We start from the raw sequence: 20,786 nt of genomic DNA on the forward strand, positions 1-20,786 counted from the left end.
CGACTGGCTATGGGTGACACTGGGTCTAATGAAGGGGGGCAGGGGAATGGGACTGGCTATGGGTAACACTGGATCTAATTAAGGGGGGCAGGGGACTGGGACTGGCTATGGGTGACACTGGGTCTAATTAAGGGGGGCAGGGGACTGGGACTGGCTATGGGTGACACTGGGTCTAATTAAGGGGGGCAGGGGACTAGGTAAGGGTGGGGGTGGCGGGGCGCCACAAAATTAGCTTGCACAGGGCGCCTAAACACCTAAGGCCGGCCCTGCACCTTACTAGCACTAAGGAAGTCACGCAGGGAGTGCAAGAGGAAATGGCTGGATACCTACAGCTCCCTCCTGACCCTCAGGAAGTTCCCCACTGGCAGCAAATAGGTAGGAAGACAGGAGCATTTAAAGTGTGTGAACATGTAGGTGTTTGTCAGTTTGTTAACCTGTGTCTGGAAGTGTGTGTCAGGGAATGCATAAATATGTGTTTGTGTGTGGGACTGAGTGTCTCTGTGAATATTTATATTTTGTGTATGTCTATCTGTACATGTGTCTGAGAGTGTATTACAAGGGGGCCTGACCAGTGTCTTTTTAAGGAGTCCCAAAATTTCTGATAGAATTTCTGCAGATTAGGATAATTTTAACAGACAAGCAAACTGCAGCTAAATGGGATAGATTTGGGTGAAATAACTGAATTTGCCCTTATGAAAAGCCAAATGGGTTAAAACAGCCAGATCTAGAGTCCACACAGCCTTTGGCTGTCATTCAATTGCTGTTCAGCATTTATTGAATAGACCCATGTTTACCATGTAGCTGTGGTCAGAACACTAAGTGTGCTGGTGTTCTAAACAGTAAGACAAACCAACTGCTATCTGATATTTAAATGTAACCAAGACAGGCTGACCGCTATGGGGAATGTATCAATAGTCAATCCCACAGACTTATTTTACAACGCAGACCTGGAAATGAAGGAGGAACGTTGTTCAGTGGGTTGATCTATTGGTGAGGTTTATCTCAATTATGTAGGGTTAGAATTACTGTTACAGAGGATGAGTTTATATACATAAATACTGGTACCAAAATTGCATTTAATGTAGTGGAAAAATAAAAAAGGCTTTTATTATTCAAAATGTTTCCTTTTAAATAAAGTAGGATTTTCCCCAGGAAATGCTACCCTCAAAGGTCTGGATGGACAAAAGGTGCAGTGTTATAAGGTCTCCTGGATTGACTGTACTCAAACTGAAGTTTGCAGTAGTCATTTTGTGTTTACATCTAGTCAGATCAAACATGAACACCAGATGTCCCAACATGCATAGCTCCCAACAACAACAATAACTAAATAATGTTCCTCCATTTACTAATTTTAGATGTCCCATGCACTACCAATCGGTGAGGGCTGAGGGGACACTGCCCCCCCCCCCCCATTGTCAATATTAAAGTCTTCACCTGCCATCCATGGGTGGGGAATGTGGGGGACATTACATTCCTCCTGGTTTACTAAATAGAGCACTTGCCCACTGAGCATGCGCAGGGGCCAGAGGGGACTGATTGTCCCCTATTCATTTAAATTATCTTTCCTGCTGCCTATGTGTGGGGCACAAGAAGACACTATGTCCCTCCAAATTATTTTTTAATTGGACTTTCACCACAGGGCATGGAGTGACACTATGTCATCCGTCCGTTTATCACTTTATTTATAGGCCCAATATGGAACACGAGAGGTGGTCATTGATTTTGTAAATATGCCAATGGATGCATGAGGAGTATGTTATTAATTAGCGACTGGGCAGCTATAAGTGAGTGGGGCATGGACGAGGTATTTAATTTAACTTCTAATGCTGCTAGCAGGCAAATAGTTAACCCCTAATCCTGAAACAACTGGTCATTTGGTTTTTCATTTGCTTCTGGATTAGTTCATGTGTCGCCTCAGAGTTCGGCTTTTCTGCATAATCATTCAATACAGATTCTCTCAAAATTATATGCAAGCAGGGCCGGATTAACATAGGGGCTAATGGAGCTGCAGCTCACTACTACACACTACTCTTAGGGTTGCCAGGTATTTCTAGCACACACTACTCTTAGGGTTGCCAGGTATTTCTCAGGTATTTCTTAGGGTTGCCAGATATTTCTCAGAAGTATTTCCCAGGTATTTGAGGCTGCCTAGCCAGTGCTGGTATTGCAGTAATACCGGCAATACAAATGTCAGTCTCAGTATAAACAGAGATCATTCTGCAATACCAGCGCCGGCCATTAGGGGTCGCTGTTTGTGTAGAGAGAGGAAGGGATAAGAAGTTACAGCATCTCCTTCCCTGCCTCTCTCTATTCACTGATCTGCAGGGGAGTAGCTCTGCACAGAGAGTCCAGACAGCAACTCAGAGCCTGCAGAGACAGCCTACAGCTCAGGTAAGTGAGGGATGGGGGGAAAGGCTGCAGGGAGACATGGCGAAGGAAACACTAGGGGACATTGGGAGACACTAGGGGACACTGTGAGACATGGGAACACTGAGACACTAGGGGACACTGGGAGACATAAGGACACTTGGGAACACAGACACTAGGGGGCACTGGGAGACCTGTGGACACAGCCACTAGGTGAAACTGTGAGAGATGGGGACAGTGAGACACTTGGGGACTCTGGGAGACATAGGGACAATTGGGAACACAGACACTAGGGGGCACTGGGAGACCTGGGGACACAGCCACTAGGTGAAACTGTGAGACATGGGGACGGTGAGAGACTTAGGGACACCGGGACAATGGGAGACATAGGGACACTGGGGAACATGGGGACCCGGAGACACTAGGGACACAGTGGTCCCATGTCTCCCAGTGGCCCCCTAGTCTCTGTGCCCCCATGTCTCCCAGTCATTGTCCCTAGTGCCTCAGTGTCATACGCACTCACTGTGATAGATTTAAGCAGGTTTATTGGACAACATTTTGACCTGTACCCAGGTCTTTATCAAGTCTCCAGGGTCCCCTATATATCACAGTGTCCCCTATGTATCACAGTGTCTCAGTGCCCCATGTCTCCCAGTGTCCCCTTATGTCTCAAAATCACCCAGTGTCCCCATGCCTCCCAGTGTCCCCATGTCTCCCAGTGTTCCCTAGTATCTCAATGTCCCCATGTCTCCCAGTGTCCCAATTTCTCTCAATGTCCCCTAGTGTCCTAGTGACATGGGGACACTGGGAGACATGGGGACACAGACACTAAGGGACTGGGAGACATGGGGACACAGACATGCCCCCCTTTTTGGGTATGTTTGGCTTACCCTTTTACCCCATCCATAGACTTCCTGCTTTACTGGACACTGCTGTTAAGGGGTATGGATTTACTTGAAAGATGAAAGCGTGAGATTAGCATAGGGTATGTGTTTTCTCATAGCTGCATCCTATGATGTTCCCTTCAGCACCATCTCCATCAGATACACGACGCTTGGGAGGTAGGGCTGTTTTAGTGTTTTTGGTCAATAAGATTTTGTAATTAGGCCCATCAGAATTGTCAGCACCAAGCCCACTGGGCTCTTAATCTGGCCCTGTATGCAAGTCATATATACTTGAAAAATTACCGTATTTATCGGCGTATAACACGCACCGGCGTATAACACGCACCTCATTTTTAGAAGGAAATTCCAGGAAATTTCCCCCCCTCCCATAGTATCCCCCCCCCTCATCCCATAGTGTCGTTCCCCCCTTTCCATAGTATTCTCCCCCCTTTCCATAGTATTCTCCCCACTTTCCATAGTATTCTCCCCCCCCTACCATAGTATTCTCCACCCCCTCCCATAGTGTTCCCCCCTCATCCCATAGTGTCCCCCCTCTCATCCCATAGTGTCCCCCCTTTCCACAGTATTCTCCCCCCCTTTCCATAGTATTCTCCCCCCCTCCCATAGTATTCTCCCCCCTTCCCTCCCATAGTATTCTCCCCCCTTCCCCTCCCATAGTATTCTCCCCCCTTCCTTCCCATAGTATTCTCCCCCCTTCCTTCCCATAGTATTCTCCCCCCTTCCCCTCCCATAGTATTCTCCCCCCTTCCCCTCCCATAGTACTCTCCCCCCTTCCCCTCCCATAGTATTCCCCCCCTTCCCCTCCCATAGTATTCTCCCCCCCTTCCCCTCCCATAGTATTCTCCCCCCCTTCCCCTCCCATAGTATTGTCTCCCTTCCCCTCCCATAGTATTGTCCCCCCTTCCCCTCCCATAGTATTCTCCCCCTTCCCCTCCCATAGTATTCTCCCCCCTTCCCCTCCCATAGTATTCTCCCCCCTTCCCCTCCCATAGTATTGTCCCCCCTTCCCCTCCCATAGTATTCTCCCCCCTTCCCCTCCCATGCACTTTCCCTTGTCCCATCATTACTTACCTGTCTTGAGCGTGGGCCGGCTTCACAGCGCGCACCGCGGTACAGGAACTTCAATTTCAGGTTCCGGTTTCCAGCGGGACTGAAAGGAAGTGTGCACACAATAGTGTGCACACTTCCTTTCAGTCCCACCGGAAACCGGAACCTGAAATTGAAGTTCCAGTACCGCGGTGCGTGCTGAACACCGGCCAGCGCTTCAAGACAGGTAAGTAATTATGGGATATCGGCGTATAACACGCACCCACGATTTCCCCCCTATTTTCAGGGGGGAAAAGTGCGTGTTATACGCCGATAAATACGGTATTAATCACCCTGATACATTCTGTAATGTGAGGAACGAAACCACTTTAAATACATTGTTTCTGCTTTACCCCTGAATATCCCAGTCTGAGTTATGGTGACTACTTTAGCTATAATGTGCTTCTCACACTGACAGCAAGGGATGTTTTATCCAGATGAATGAACTTAATTTCAGTAATATTGATCATTAAGTGGTGTGTGTAAAGCACTCCTAAACCAGGTATTCAACTTAATAATATGCAACAGGATGGTCAATCCAAGTATACAAAGACTGAGTGGCCACATACCTGCTAGAATGATGGTCAGGAGCCTGTATGCCCACTTGGACTTCTGGGTAGTCATCTATCACTCTGTGACCTCTACCAAATATAAGTCCCAAATGTGCGTTTCCTAAAAAATAGAAACCAATAAAAAACAAATCAGCATGTACATAATCCTAAAAATGAACCAAAAAAAATGTACAAAAGGGAATACATCATACATACACACACCTATCAACACAATTTACTAAACAGAACAACATGCCTTTATGAGTCCATTATGGAACCAAACCACTTATATGACCTCATTGTACATTAAAAGAGCACTGTCGTCCCTCCTGAAAAATGGGTATTTCATAAAAATAGAATCTATATGAAATACTCACATTGACTGTGTTGGGATTTCACTGAAATTCCAACCCAGTCAAGAGATATAGAGAGACAAATAGGGACTACTCTGTCTCTGTATTTCTCTTCCACCTAAAAGTCTTTGACACAAGGCAGAGTGATGGCTACAGAGAATTGGCTGTGTTTATGGAAAATCCCATGGATCCCCATGGACCTAAATGCTGTAATCTTGCACATGCTGGAAAGTACAGCAGTGACGTCATCTCCGAGGAGGACCAATGCTGGACCAAGATGGCAGCGCCCATGAGGGACAGGTTTAGGTATGTAAACTTACCTTTACCTGTCCCCCTCGGCAACCGGACCCCAGCGGTTGTGTCAGCATCAGTTGACTTTGCAAATTCGTCAATGTCCCCAACCAGTGACAGTGCCACTTTAAGACATGAAACACATATTGACTGCATATGAAACCATTATACATAAAATAGGATTACTAGCCATACTTATGTTATTATGTACCGCAGAGCCTAAACACACTTGTATCAAGTCATTGACTCAGGGGTAGGCAACTTTCTGCACCCCAGATGTTGTGGACTACATCTCCCATAACACTGTCACTTCTATAATGCTGGCAAAGTATTAGGAGGTGTAGTCCACAACATCTGGGGTACCGAAGGTTGCCTGGTATATATACTAGTAAAGAGAAACGCTTATATATCAACCTATTGTGTATTAAATAGACCTAATCCATCTTCATGTGAAGCCACTCTATATTAAAGGGGCACATCACTGCACAAATGTAAATATTAAAAAATAATTGATTAGTAGATATATTCCAATGAAAACATGCATGCAGTTAATAAAGCCCACTGCAATTATTGCAGATCTCGTCTGCTGCTTTTGTAAGCCGTCCCATTCTAACCCCACCCAGACTTTCTGTGGCTGTCCAATCACAGACTTCCTAATGCAGCTCAATAGGAACTCTTTGCAAGGCAGGTGCTCTAACCAATTCACCTGTCTCTTGACTTAAGCTCCATTGAGCTAAGCAAACCAGGAAGTAACAGGACCTATTGTCTGATTGACAACATGGGGGTGTAACAAGGTTCATTTATAAAAATTTCAGTTCCTATTGAAATTTGCACTTTTTGTAAAATTAAAAAGAGTACACACTCTTCTCACATAAATCACCCGAGTAAGCTAAAGTGCTTTAGATTTTTAGACTGTTTCTTTAAACAGAACCTACAAAGTCAACTCAAGTGTATGCTTAAAGGACCACTATAGGCTCACAGACCACTTCAGCTCAATTAAGTGGTCTGGGTGCCAGATCCATCTAGGGTTAACTCTGCAGCTATAAACATAGCAGTTTCAGAGAAACTGCTATGTTTACAATAGGGTTAAACCAGCCTCTAGTGGCTGTCTCATTGACAGCCGCTAGAGGCGCTTCCGCGCTTCTCACTGTGATTTTCACAGTGAGAAGACGCCATCGTCCATAGGAAAGCATTGAGAAATGCTTTCCTATGGACTGATTGTATGGGCGCTTGGCTCCTGCCGCGCATGCGCATTCGGCGGATGACGTCAGAAGAGGGAGGAGAGTCCCCAGCGCTGAGGGAGCCCGGCGCTGGAGAAAGGTAAGAATTTAACCCCTTCCTCCCCCTTCAGCCCGGCAGGAGGGGAGCCCTGAGGGTGGGGGGGGGGGGAACCAAAGACCCTATAGTGCCAGGAAAACAAGTTTGTTTTCCTGGCACTATAGTGGTCCTTTAACAGAACCAAAAAAACACTTAAACCAAGGCACAAGACATATTAAATAGCTTGAGGCTTCTTAAAGGCATTTCTGACAGTAATTGTGGTAGAAACTTGATCTTTTAAACTTCTCAACATTTGTGGTTTGGGCAGTGTATAGCTTTTAGGAAGGTCTCAATAACCACAGTAGTATTGTGGATCCCTGAGGGGACATATCAATCATAAATTAAAATACTGATTAACTAATTGTATCCACATATACACCTGACAATCTTTAACCCCTTAAGGACAGAGCTTCAGAAGCTTGTCTTTCACTTAATGACAACGGCATTTTTTGCATTTTTTGCTATTTGCGTTCAACTGCAATTTGCTTTTTACTTATTCATTGCACCGACACATATTATATACCGTTTTGATATACAGAAAGGGCTTTAATTTGATGTAACACATATATATATAAATGCTTATTTATTATTAAAAAAATACAGAAATATGCAAAAAAATGAATTTTTGTGTGTTTTTTTTACAGTTTTTGCCATAATAATGTGTACATAATTAGTGCAGGTTAAGGAAAGTAATTAAAAATAAATTCATTTAGTTGTTCTGAATTACAGAATATATAATGTGTCTGGGATTTTCAGTTTTTTTTTGGTAGTTACAGGTCACAAAGCACAAGGAGTAAAATACACTTTTTATGTGGAGCGATTTTAGAATTTGGTATGTTTGTCTTGTAAGCCTAATAGCCATAAAAGAAAACAAAATTGCCACACAAAAGTATATATTTATATAAAGTAGACACCCCAGGCTATTTACCTAAGGTTGTTTTGACACTTTCTACGTAGCCATTTTACCGCCAACCTCTGCTAAATATTGGAGTAAAATTGTGTTTTTTGGGGGTTTTCGCACACAAACTTATAACAAAGAACTTCTCATGTGTATTTTGTAAAGTTGGTGTGTGCTATTCCTGTACAAAGTTTTATTATGTGTTCAGTTACTTCTGCTGAGTACAACGGTACCCCCATTGTATGTCTTTGGCACTATTTCGTGAAGCTACAGTGCCATATAGGAGACCTGTCCTTTTCAGTATTCACAGTAGAATTTTGAGAGACGGATTTAATGAGCCTATGCTTCCATTTGGGGTATTATAACAGTCTGTCTGTTCGAAAAAAAACCCCAAAGGCCTACCATTTGTAAAAGTAGACACTCCAGGGTATCTCATAAGGTGCATATTGTGCCTTAACATGCCCCCATTTTTTTACCAATACATGCCAAAGTATGTGGTAAAAAATAATTTTGTGCATTTTTTACATATGGATTGCATTTGTGCTGGGCATTTTGTATATTTCACATGTGCCACTAAGTTCAAACCCCCCAAATTATGTTCAGCTAAGTCTTCTGAGTAAAATGACACCCCCATTGTATGTCTTTGGCACTAGTTCGTGAAGCTACAGTGCCATATAGGAGACCTGTCCTTTTCAGTATTCACAGTAGAATTTTGAGAGACGGATTTAATGAGCCTATGCTTCCATTTGGGGTATTATAACAGTTTGACTGTTCAAAAAAAACCCACAAAGGCCTACCATTTGTAAAAGTAGACACTCCAGGGTATCTCATAAGGTGCATATTGTGCCTTAACATGCCCCCATTTTTTCACCAATAGTTGCCAAAGTATGTGGTATAAAATAATTTTGTGCACTTTTTACATATGGATTGCATTTGTGCTGGGCATTTTGTATATTTCACATGTGCCACTAAGTTCAAACCCCCCAAATTATGTTCAGCTAAGTCTTCTGAGTAAAATGACACCCCCATTGTATGTCTTTGGCACTAGTTCGTGAAGCTACAGTGCCATAAAGGAGACCTGTCCTTTTCTGTACTCACAGTAGAATTTTGAGAGACGGATTTAATGAGCCTATGCTTCCATTTGGGGTATTATAACAGTTTGACTGTTCAAAAAAAACCCACAAAGGCCTACCATTTGTAAAAGTAGACACTCCAGGGTATCTCATAAGGTGCATATTGTGCCTTAACATGCCCCCATTTTTTCACCAATAGATGCCAAAGTATGTGGTAAAAAATAATTTTGTGCGTTTTTTACATATGGATTGCATTTGTGCTGGGCATTTTGTATATTTCACATGTGCCACTAAGTTCAAACCCCCCAAATTATGTTCAGCTAAGTCTTCTGAGTAAAATGACACCCCCATTGTATGTCTCTGGCACTAGTTCGTGAAGCTACAGTGCCATATAGGAGACCTGTCCTTTTCAGTACTCACAGTAGAATTTTGAGAGACGGATTTAATGAGCCTATGCTTCCATTTGGGGTATTATAACAGTTTGACTGTTCAAAAAAAACCCACAAAGGCCTACCATTTGTAAAAGTAGACACTCCAGGGTATCTCATAAGGTGCATATTGTGCCTTAACATGCCCCCATTTTTTCACCAATAGATGCCAAAGTATGTGGTAAAAAATAATTTTGTGCGTTTTTTACATATGGATTGCATTTGTGCTGGGCATTTTGTATATTTCACATGTGCCACTAAGTTCAAACCCCCCAAATTATGTTCAGCTAAGTCTTCTGAGTAAAATGACACCCCCATTGTATGTCTTTGGCACTAGTTCGTGAAGCTACAGTGCCATATAGGAGACCTGTCCTTTTCAGTACTCACAGTAGAATTTTGAGAGACGGATTTAATGAGCCTATGCTTCCATTTGGGGTATTATAACAGTTTGACTGTTCAAAAAAAACCCACAAAGGCCTACCATTTGTAAAAGTAGACACTCCAGGGTATCTCATAAGGTGCATATTGTGCCTTAACATGCCCCCATTTTTTCACCAATAGATGCCAAAGTATGTGGTATAAAATTATTTTGTGCGTTTTTTACATATGGATTGCATTTGTGCTGGGCATTTTGTATATTTCACATGTGCCACTAAGTTCATACCCCCCAAATTATGTTCAGCTAAGTCTTCTGAGTAAAATGACACCCCTATTGTATGTCTTTGGGACTATTTTGTGAAGCTACAGTGCCATATAGGAGACCAAGCCATATCAGTTTTTACCGAACTTTGAATTTTGACGCTGGGCCTATGTGCAATTTCCAAGCATCTTAGCATGTTTTAAATTCAAACTACCCCACAAAGGCCTACCATTTCTTAAAGTAGACACTCCAGGGTATCTCATAAGGTGCATATTGTGCCTTAACATGCCCCCATTTTTTCACCAATAGATGCCAAAGTATGTGGTATAAAATTATTTTGTGCGTTTTTTACATATGGATTGCATTTGTGCTGGGCATTTTGTATATTTCACATGTGCCACTAAGTTCATACCCCCCAAATTATGTTCAGCTAAGTCTTCTGAGTAAAATGACACCCCTATTGTATGTCTTTGGGACTATTTTGTGAAGCTACAGTGCCATATAGGAGACCAAGCCATATCAGTTTTTACCGAACTTTGAATTTTGACGCTGGGCCTATGTGCAATTTCCAAGCATCTTAGCATGTTTTAAATTCAAACTACCCCACAAAGGCCTACCATTTCTTAAAGTAGACACTCCAGGGTATCTCATAAGGTGCATATTGTGCCTTAACATGCCCCCATTTTTTCACCAATAGATGCCAAAGTATGTGGTATAAAATTATTTTGTGCGTTTTTTACATATGGATTGCATTTGTGCTGGGCATTTTGTATATTTCACATGTGCCACTAAGTTCATACCCCCCAAATTATGTTCAGCTAAGTCTTCTGAGTAAAATGACACCCCTATTGTATGTCTTTGGGACTATTTTGTGAAGCTACAGTGCCATATAGGAGACCAAGCCATATCAGTTTTTACCGAACTTTGAATTTTGACGCTGGGCCTATGTGCAATTTCCAAGCATCTTAGCAGGTATTAAATTCAAACTACCCCACAAAGGCCTACCATTTCTTTAAGTAGACACCCCAGGGTATTTCAAAAGGTATATTCTAAACCTTAGTGTAGGATCATTTTTTTGTTAGTTTGTACCAAGTCTAGTTGCAATTAGCATTTTTTCTGCCTTTTTGACACACACTTGGAGATGTTACTGTATATTTTGCTATCCTTATGTGTGCTACGGCAGTATAACACCTAATATGTTGCTCAGCTATGTCATCTTAGTGCAATGATACCCCCATATACAGAATAGTTGGGGTAAACTTATCCGGGGGTAGTACACAGTTATCTGCGTCCCGGGCAAAGCTGTCATGGATTCCGAAACCAAAACACAGACAGACCACAAAGAGAGAGAACACAGAGAGAGAAACTTGTAATACCGGTCCTTAGAATGGCCGGGCTATACAAGCAGAGAATTGTCAAGGTACAAGCCGAGGTCAAAGGAGTAAAGAGAAACGGAACAACGATAGGACAAGCCGAGGTCAAGGATCAGAGAAGACAGGATAAACGGTAGACAAAGCCAAGATTCGGTAACCAAAAATCACACCCCAAAACTGGTCTACTTATTCGGCCTGGGTGTGAAAAATTTTAAAACAATGGCCAATACATAGGCCGGGCTGAGAGGGGCAATCAGGGCAGTAATAGCTGGTCTCAACTCTTACGCCCCTCTTGTAACACACCCTGCACCTTTTCTGGGGGTTTTGTTTTTTAGGGGTTGGTGGAATCTTAAAGCAGAAGTGACCTGCCTCCATTCTTCTGCTAGGCTCCACTGATGGTCTCCTTGTGTGGCATTCTAGCAGCTTAGAAATTAGCTCAAACTGGAAAGAAAGAAAAGTGCTTTTCAGCCCAGCATTTGCCTTTTTAAAAATAACAAAGGCATTGTGGATTGCCATCTGCAAAAGGTATATGCCCACTTTTTTATACCATGCCCTGGTCTTTCTCATGATCAAATATGGCTGCATCAGTTGATCGGACAGGTCAACGCCCCCCATATGCCGATTATATTGCCGTATGCAGACTGGCACCCGTTTATATTCGTCTCTGCCACGAACTGCGACCCTCCGAGTGTTTTCACCATGGATGGTGGTTAAGATGAAAACATCCTTTTTATCCCTGTACTTGAGTGCCAGCAGTTCATTCTGGCAGAGAGCTGCTGTTTCCCCCCTTTTCATTTTTTTGTTCGCTAGAGCCTTTGGGAAACCTGTGCGACTCTTCCGAATAGTGCCACAGGCCACGGTCTCGAAGCAATACAACATTTGTAACAGTGGGATGCTATTATAAAAGTTATCGATGTATAGATGATAACCTTTATTAAGTAGTGGCATTATTAAGTCCCAGACAATTTTTCCACTTGTCCCTACTGTATCTGGGCAACCTGGGGGATCAAGGTGGCTATCCCTTCCTTCGTATACACGGAAGGTGTATACGTAGCCACTGCCACTTTCACATAGTTTATAAAATTTGATCCCATATCGGGATCTTTTGGATGGGATATATTGTCTAAACCCCAGTCTTCCCTTAAACTTCATTAGGGACTCGTCAATGGAAATGTTTTTATTGGGGGTATATATAGCGGCAAATTTACTGTTAAAGTGGGCAATTAAAGGGCGTAGTTTGTAAAGAAGATCATACTGCGGATCACCTTTTGGGGGGCACTTGTTGTTATCACTAAAGTGCATAAATCTTAGTATGTCTTCATATCTTTCCCTTGTCATTGTCTCGGCAAAAATAGGAGTATTGAAAATAGGATGTTTAGCCCAATACATCCTAATTGTGGGCTTTTTAATTAGCCCCATTAACATGGTCAGTGCCCAGAATTGTTTAAATTCTGGCACACTGGTTGGGTACCATCTCTCTTTCCTAGAGATAAGAGAGTCTGGATTGCGTGCCAGATATTGCTCCGCATAGAGATTAGTCTGGGTGACTATCTCCCCAAAAATCTCATCCCCTAAGAACAGCTGCATAACATCCAGCGCATTATAGGCAGACAGGTCCGCCTGTATGCCAGGATTGCCTGTAAACACTGGGATGTCTGGGGAAAAATTATTAGGGGGTACCCAGTCATCTGCGCCATGGTCAGCATTAGGGGAATCGTCGATTTCTCCTGATGGTCCTGCAGTATCTGGCACATAGTCCATGTCCCCTGCATCCCCTGCGTCACTCCCTGCTTCACTCTCTGAGGCAGTGTCAGTCGCCTCTGAGTCTGCCGCTAACAGGGCATAAGCCTCCTCCGCGCTATACTTTCTAAACATTGTTAATACAGCTAACACAGCTAACAAAACTCTAACAAAAAAAAAATATATATTTTTTTTTTTTTTTTTTTTATACCCTAATTCCCACTAAATTCCACCCACCAAAATAACTAAATCACAAATTAATAAAATCAAATAATAAAATTTAACCCCTTAGGGTTACAAAAAACCTAAAAATTAACCCTTGAAAGTAAAAAAAAAAAAATAGATCACAGTAAAGTACTGTGACCTGTATATTGATCACTGCTAGCAGTGATCAAGCAGCAGGGAAAGGGTTAATTTTTTTTTTAACTCCACAAAAGTGAATTTTATACTTAAGTATAACTCTGCAATAAATCAGGGACACAATGTAGCACCGATCCGTCTCTCTCCACTTCACAAACCCACACGAGGTGGAGGGAGGCGGATCAGATATCCCAGCAGCATTGTGACCGCTGTGACTGGCTATCACAGCGATCACATGGGCTGGGATATCCGGATTTGCTGCTGCCGGTCTGCCCCTGACTCGGAGGGACCCAGCAACAGCATTAACCCCGCGATCGCCGGCACTGCGCGATCGCGGCGTTAATTTTAACGCGTGACGGACGAGGTCCGTCACTCGTCATTAACGCATTCCCCCGTGTGACGGACCTCGTCCGTCACTCGTCGTTAAGGGGTTAAACTTTGTATTAGTCCTACATAATATTTCTTCTGATGTGATTCCTCACTCACTAAATAATACAGTAGAACTTGTCCTAAACTAATGTACCTCCTTAGGAATGATTATTCAGATTTAGTAGACACATGAAAAGTGGAAAATTTAACAGTGAAAAAGCAAGTTATTTTTCCTTTTTACTGTGAATCCTGCATTCACCAGTCTGAGTAAAGAATTTTGACTATACAAGGTCAACTCTTCTGCCTCTGCCTCTCTCACAGAAAATATAATTAAAGACAGATGTGGTTTTTTTTTTAGCTAAAAATGTAATTATTGGGAATAGATAAGAGGATTGCATTTTTTTAGTACAAAATTATCAACATGATTCAATTAGAGGGTTTTTCCAGTAGCTTCACTGCTTTAGGCCTAAAATGTTTAATGTGCTTATTTATCGCTTATTTATGCAAGCCTTCACAGACAACATCAGATTTATTCATTAAACGAGGAAGTCTGTAATTGCAGTACTCAGGCCAAAATAGACAAGCTGGTGGATTATTCTAGTTTGAATACGTTGGTCTAAAGTTCGTAATTTTTTTGTCAATCCTCCACAAACAACCCTGATTAGAAAAAGAGATTCCCTAGCGTGCCACACACTTCGCAGGGATCGGCCTATTCCATGGTCAGGTCCGCCTTCTCAGCAGGACTTAGCCATGGCTGGGTCAATAAAGATGGTTTTGCTAATTAAGGCAATTAGTTATTGCCTCATTTTATGCATTCACCAGTTCTGCAGGATAAGTGTTTTATTATCAGTGTCACTTATGGATTTGAACTATAAACCTTTCAATATGCATTTCTATAAACATTATTTTAGGTGGTGAGACAGCCACTCTCTCACCACCTAAAATAATGTTTATAGAAATGCATATTGAAAGGTGCTTAATTAGTAAACATTTTACCTAAAGTTATCCATTGAATGGTTGGTTTGACTGCCCCTATCATATTAAAAAATAGGAGATTTGAATAATAAAACTTTATTGTTCTGTCTTTTTTTCTCCCTCCATCTGCATTCTGTGTAGTAACACTAAAGTGGATGTTTAACATTTGTAAAAATAAAACTTGATTCAATGGGGAAACGTTAATATATACATTTTAATGTTGCTTTTTTTCTGTGTATGTCATGAAGTGAATGTGGCTGGTTATAAACCTCAAAGAAATAGTTTTTACATTTTTGTCAGATTTTATTTTAAAGAAAATTACAAATAAAAGTACAATAAACCGGGTAAAAAATTTTTTATATATAAAATAAAGATTATAAGGTACTATTATCAATAAAATAAAATAAAAATGACTGTTATGTGATGTTGTATATACGTTGTTGTATTATCACCAAAACTGCATTTTCACTTTACATTTTGTCATGTGGTATATCGCTCCTCAATAAAACTTTATTTACAATAAATATTAAATAGCACTTTGATATTACAAGAATAAAATAAATGACTGTACTGCAACTGTTATATCTTTCGTCTAAACTATTTTAAAATATAACAAACTGATAGCAAATACATCTTGATTTGAGGTTTATTTACTAAAATGAAAATTAAAGAAATGACTAAAGAATCGCATAGTTTTTAGACCAAAGTGTAACTCAAAAATTGAACTGGTCATAAAATGTGCAATTCCCAGGTCAATGCTGAACAATCTTCAGTCTAATAAATAAACCCCTCAGTCTGCAAGATGAACATCCAAAATAGTGCAATTTACACACTGAACAACGAGAGCACATTAAATTATGTTTCATAAAAAATTATTTTTAAACTGAAATAGTAAAATGTTATAGAAATATGAAAAAATAGGATTTAAAAAAAGAAATCATATAATGTACTTTTATTTGGTCTATATACTGCTATATAGTGCCATATAGGAGACCTGTCCTTTTCAGTACTCACAGTAGAATTTTGAGAGACGGATTTAATGAGCCTATGCTTCCATTTGGGGTATTATAACAGTTTGACTGTTCAAAAAAAACCCACAAAGGCCTACCATTTGTAAAAGTAGACACTCCAGGGTATCTCATAAGGTGCATATTGTGCCTTAACATGCCCCCATTTTTTCACCAATAGATGCCAAAGTATGTGGTAAAAAATAATTTTGTGCGTTTTTTACATATGGATTGCATTTGTGCTGGGCATTTTGTATATTTCACATGTGCCACTAAGTTCAAACCCCCCAAATTATGTTCAGCTAAGTCTTCTGAGTAAAATGACACCCCCATTGTATGTCTTTGGCACTAGTTCGTGAAGCTACAGTGCCATATAGGAGACCTGTCCTTTTCAGTACTCACAGTAGAATTTTGAGAGACGGATTTAATGAGCCTATGCTTCCATTTGGGGTATTATAACAGTTTGACTGTTCAAAAAAAACCCACAAAGGCCTACCATTTGTAAAAGTAGACACTCCAGGGTATCTCATAAGGTGCATATTGTGCCTTAACATGCCCCCATTTTTTCACCAATAGATGCCAAAGTATGTGGTATAAAATTATTTTGTGCGTTTTTTACATATGGATTGCATTTGTGCTGGGCATTTTGTATATTTCACATGTGCCACTAAGTTCATACCCCCCAAATTATGTTCAGCTAAGTCTTCTGAGTAAAATGACACCCCTATTGTATGTCTTTGGGACTATTTTGTGAAGCTACAGTGCCATATAGGAGACCAAGCCATATCAGTTTTTACCGAACTTTGAATTTTGACGCTGGGCCTATGTGCAATTTCCAAGCATCTTAGCATGTTTTAAATTCAAACTACCCCACAAAGGCCTACCATTTCTTAAAGTAGACACTCCAGGGTATCTCATAAGGTGCATATTGTGCCTTAACATGCCCCCATTTTTTCACCAATAGATGCCAAAGTATGTGGTATAAAATTATTTTGTGCGTTTTTTACATATGGATTGCATTTGTGCTGGGCATTTTGTATATTTCACATGTGCCACTAAGTTCATACCCCCCAAATTATGTTCAGCTAAGTCTTCTGAGTAAAATGACACCCCTATTGTATGTCTTTGGGACTATTTTGTGAAGCTACAGTGCCATATAGGAGACCAAGCCATATCAGTTTTTACCGAACTTTGAATTTTGACGCTGGGCCTATGTGCAATTTCCAAGCATCTTAGCATGTTTTAAATTCAAACTACCCCACAAAGGCCTACCATTTCTTAAAGTAGACACTCCAGGGTATCTCATAAGGTGCATATTGTGCCTTAACATGCCCCCATTTTTTCACCAATAGATGCCAAAGTATGTGGTATAAAATTATTTTGTGCGTTTTTTACATATGGATTGCATTTGTGCTGGGCATTTTGTATATTTCACATGTGCCACTAAGTTCATACCCCCCAAATTATGTTCAGCTAAGTCTTCTGAGTAAAATGACACCCCTATTGTATGTCTTTGGGACTATTTTGTGAAGCTACAGTGCCATATAGGAGACCAAGCCATATCAGTTTTTACCGAACTTTGAATTTTGACGCTGGGCCTATGTGCAATTTCCAAGCATCTTAGCAGGTATTAAATTCAAACTACCCCACAAAGGCCTACCATTTCTTTAAGTAGACACCCCAGGGTATTTCAAAAGGTATATTCTAAACCTTAGTGTAGGATCATTTTTTTGTTAGTTTGTACCAAGTCTAGTTGCAATTAGCATTTTTTCTGCCTTTTTGACACACACTTGGAGATGTTACTGTATATTTTGCTATCCTTATGTGTGCTACGGCAGTATAACACCTAATATGTTGCTCAGCTATGTCATCTTAGTGCAATGATACCCCCATATACAGAATAGTTGGGGTAAACTTATCCGGGGGTAGTACACAGTTATCTGCGTCCCGGGCAAAGCTGTCATGGATTCCGAAACCAAAACACAGACAGACCACAAAGAGAGAGAACACAGAGAGAGAAACTTGTAATACCGGTCCTTAGAATGGCCGGGCTATACAAGCAGAGAATTGTCAAGGTACAAGCCGAGGTCAAAGGAGTAAAGAGAAACGGAACAACGATAGGACAAGCCGAGGTCAAGGATCAGAGAAGACAGGATAAACGGTAGACAAAGCCAAGATTCGGTAACCAAAAATCACACCCCAAAACTGGTCTACTTATTCGGCCTGGGTGTGAAAAATTTTAAAACAATGGCCAATACATAGGCCGGGCTGAGAGGGGCAATCAGGGCAGTAATAGCTGGTCTCAACTCTTACGCCCCTCTTGTAACACACCCTGCACCTTTTCTGGGGGTTTTGTTTTTTAGGGGTTGGTGGAATCTTAAAGCAGAAGTGACCTGCCTCCATTCTTCTGCTAGGCTCCACTGATGGTCTCCTTGTGTGGCATTCTAGCAGCTTAGAAATTAGCTCAAACTGGAAAGAAAGAAAAGTGCTTTTCAGCCCAGCATTTGCCTTTTTAAAAATAACAAAGGCATTGTGGATTGCCATCTGCAAAAGGTATATGCCCACTTTTTTATACCATGCCCTGGTCTTTCTCATGATCAAATATGGCTGCATCAGTTGATCGGACAGGTCAACGCCCCCCATATGCCGATTATATTGCCGTATGCAGACTGGCACCCGTTTATATTCGTCTCTGCCACGAACTGCGACCCTCCGAGTGTTTTCACCATGGATGGTGGTTAAGATGAAAACATCCTTTTTATCCCTGTACTTGAGTGCCAGCAGTTCATTCTGGCAGAGAGCTGCTGTTTCCCCCCTTTTCATTTTTTTGTTCGCTAGAGCCTTTGGGAAACCTGTGCGACTCTTCCGAATAGTGCCACAGGCCACGGTCTCGAAGCAATACAACATTTGTAACAGTGGGATGCTATTATAAAAGTTATCGATGTATAGATGATAACCTTTATTAAGTAGTGGCATTATTAAGTCCCAGACAATTTTTCCACTTGTCCCTACTGTATCTGGGCAACCTGGGGGATCAAGGTGGCTATCCCTTCCTTCGTATACACGGAAGGTGTATACGTAGCCACTGCCACTTTCACATAGTTTATAAAATTTGATCCCATATCGGGATCTTTTGGATGGGATATATTGTCTAAACCCCAGTCTTCCCTTAAACTTCATTAGGGACTCGTCAATGGAAATGTTTTTATTGGGGGTATATATAGCGGCAAATTTACTGTTAAAGTGGGCAATTAAAGGGCGTAGTTTGTAAAGAAGATCATACTGCGGATCACCTTTTGGGGGGCACTTGTTGTTATCACTAAAGTGCATAAATCTTAGTATGTCTTCATATCTTTCCCTTGTCATTGTCTCGGCAAAAATAGGAGTATTGAAAATAGGATGTTTAGCCCAATACATCCTAATTGTGGGCTTTTTAATTAGCCCCATTAACATGGTCAGTGCCCAGAATTGTTTAAATTCTGGCACACTGGTTGGGTACCATCTCTCTTTCCTAGAGATAAGAGAGTCTGGATTGCGTGCCAGATATTGCTCCGCATAGAGATTAGTCTGGGTGACTATCTCCCCAAAAATCTCATCCCCTAAGAACAGCTGCATAACATCCAGCGCATTATAGGCAGACAGGTCCGCCTGTATGCCAGGATTGCCTGTAAACACTGGGATGTCTGGGGAAAAATTATTAGGGGGTACCCAGTCATCTGCGCCATGGTCAGCATTAGGGGAATCGTCGATTTCTCCTGATGGTCCTGCAGTATCTGGCACATAGTCCATGTCCCCTGCATCCCCTGCGTCACTCCCTGCTTCACTCTCTGAGGCAGTGTCAGTCGCCTCTGAGTCTGCCGCTAACAGGGCATAAGCCTCCTCCGCGCTATACTTTCTAAACATTGTTAATACAGCTAACACAGCTAACAAAACTCTAACAAAAAAAAATATATATTTTTTTTTTTTTTTTTTTTATACCCTAATTCCCACTAAATTCCACCCACCAAAATAACTAAATCACAAATTAATAAAATCAAATAATAAAATTTAACCCCTTAGGGTTACAAAAAACCTAAAAATTAACCCTTGAAAGTAAAAAAAAAAAAATAGATCACAGTAAAGTACTGTGACCTGTATATTGATCACTGCTAGCAGTGATCAAGCAGCAGGGAAAGGGTTAATTTTTTTTTTAACTCCACAAAAGTGAATTTTATACTTAAGTATAACTCTGCAATAAATCAGGGACACAATGTAGCACCGATCCGTCTCTCTCCACTTCACAAACCCACACGAGGTGGAGGGAGGCGGATCAGATATCCCAGCAGCATTGTGACCGCTGTGACTGGCTATCACAGCGATCACATGGGCTGGGATATCCGGATTTGCTGCTGCCGGTCTGCCCCTGACTCGGAGGGACCCAGCAACAGCATTAACCCCGCGATCGCCGGCACTGCGCGATCGCGGCGTTAATTTTAACGCGTGACGGACGAGGTCCGTCACTCGTCATTAACGCATTCCCCCGTGTGACGGACCTCGTCCGTCACTCGTCGTTAAGGGGTTAAACTTTGTATTAGTCCTACATAATATTTCTTCTGATGTGATTCCTCACTCACTAAATAATACAGTAGAACTTGTCCTAAACTAATGTACCTCCTTAGGAATGATTATTCAGATTTAGTAGACACATGAAAAGTGGAAAATTTAACAGTGAAAAAGCAAGTTATTTTTCCTTTTTACTGTGAATCCTGCATTCACCAGTCTGAGTAAAGAATTTTGACTATACAAGGTCAACTCTTCTGCCTCTGCCTCTCTCACAGAAAATATAATTAAAGACAGATGTGGTTTTTTTTTTAGCTAAAAATGTAATTATTGGGAATAGATAAGAGGATTGCATTTTTTTAGTACAAAATTATCAACATGATTCAATTAGAGGGTTTTTCCAGTAGCTTCACTGCTTTAGGCCTAAAATGTTTAATGTGCTTATTTATCGCTTATTTATGCAAGCCTTCACAGACAACATCAGATTTATTCATTAAACGAGGAAGTCTGTAAT

The 20,786-nt window shown here is 41.4% G+C and overlaps 1 protein-coding gene across 2 annotated transcripts in view; it reads right to left on the reverse strand.

The window, feature by feature from the left end:
- Window positions 1–20,786, reverse strand: part of LOC134568267 (laminin subunit beta-4-like) — a 148,637-nt gene that overhangs the window by 115,738 nt on the left and 12,113 nt on the right. For both annotated transcript variants that reach the window (XM_063426713.1, XM_063426714.1), the window contains exon 2: window positions 4,928–5,030. In XM_063426713.1, the coding sequence (XP_063282783.1) occupies window positions 4,928–4,982 (55 nt within the window). In that variant the 5' untranslated portion in view covers window positions 4,983–5,030. The remainder of the gene's footprint in view (window positions 1–4,927; window positions 5,031–20,786) is intronic.

The sequence above is a fragment of the Pelobates fuscus genome, chromosome 7 (genome assembly GCF_036172605.1).
Source record: "Pelobates fuscus isolate aPelFus1 chromosome 7, aPelFus1.pri, whole genome shotgun sequence".
Taxonomy (NCBI): Eukaryota; Metazoa; Chordata; class Amphibia; order Anura; family Pelobatidae; genus Pelobates; species Pelobates fuscus.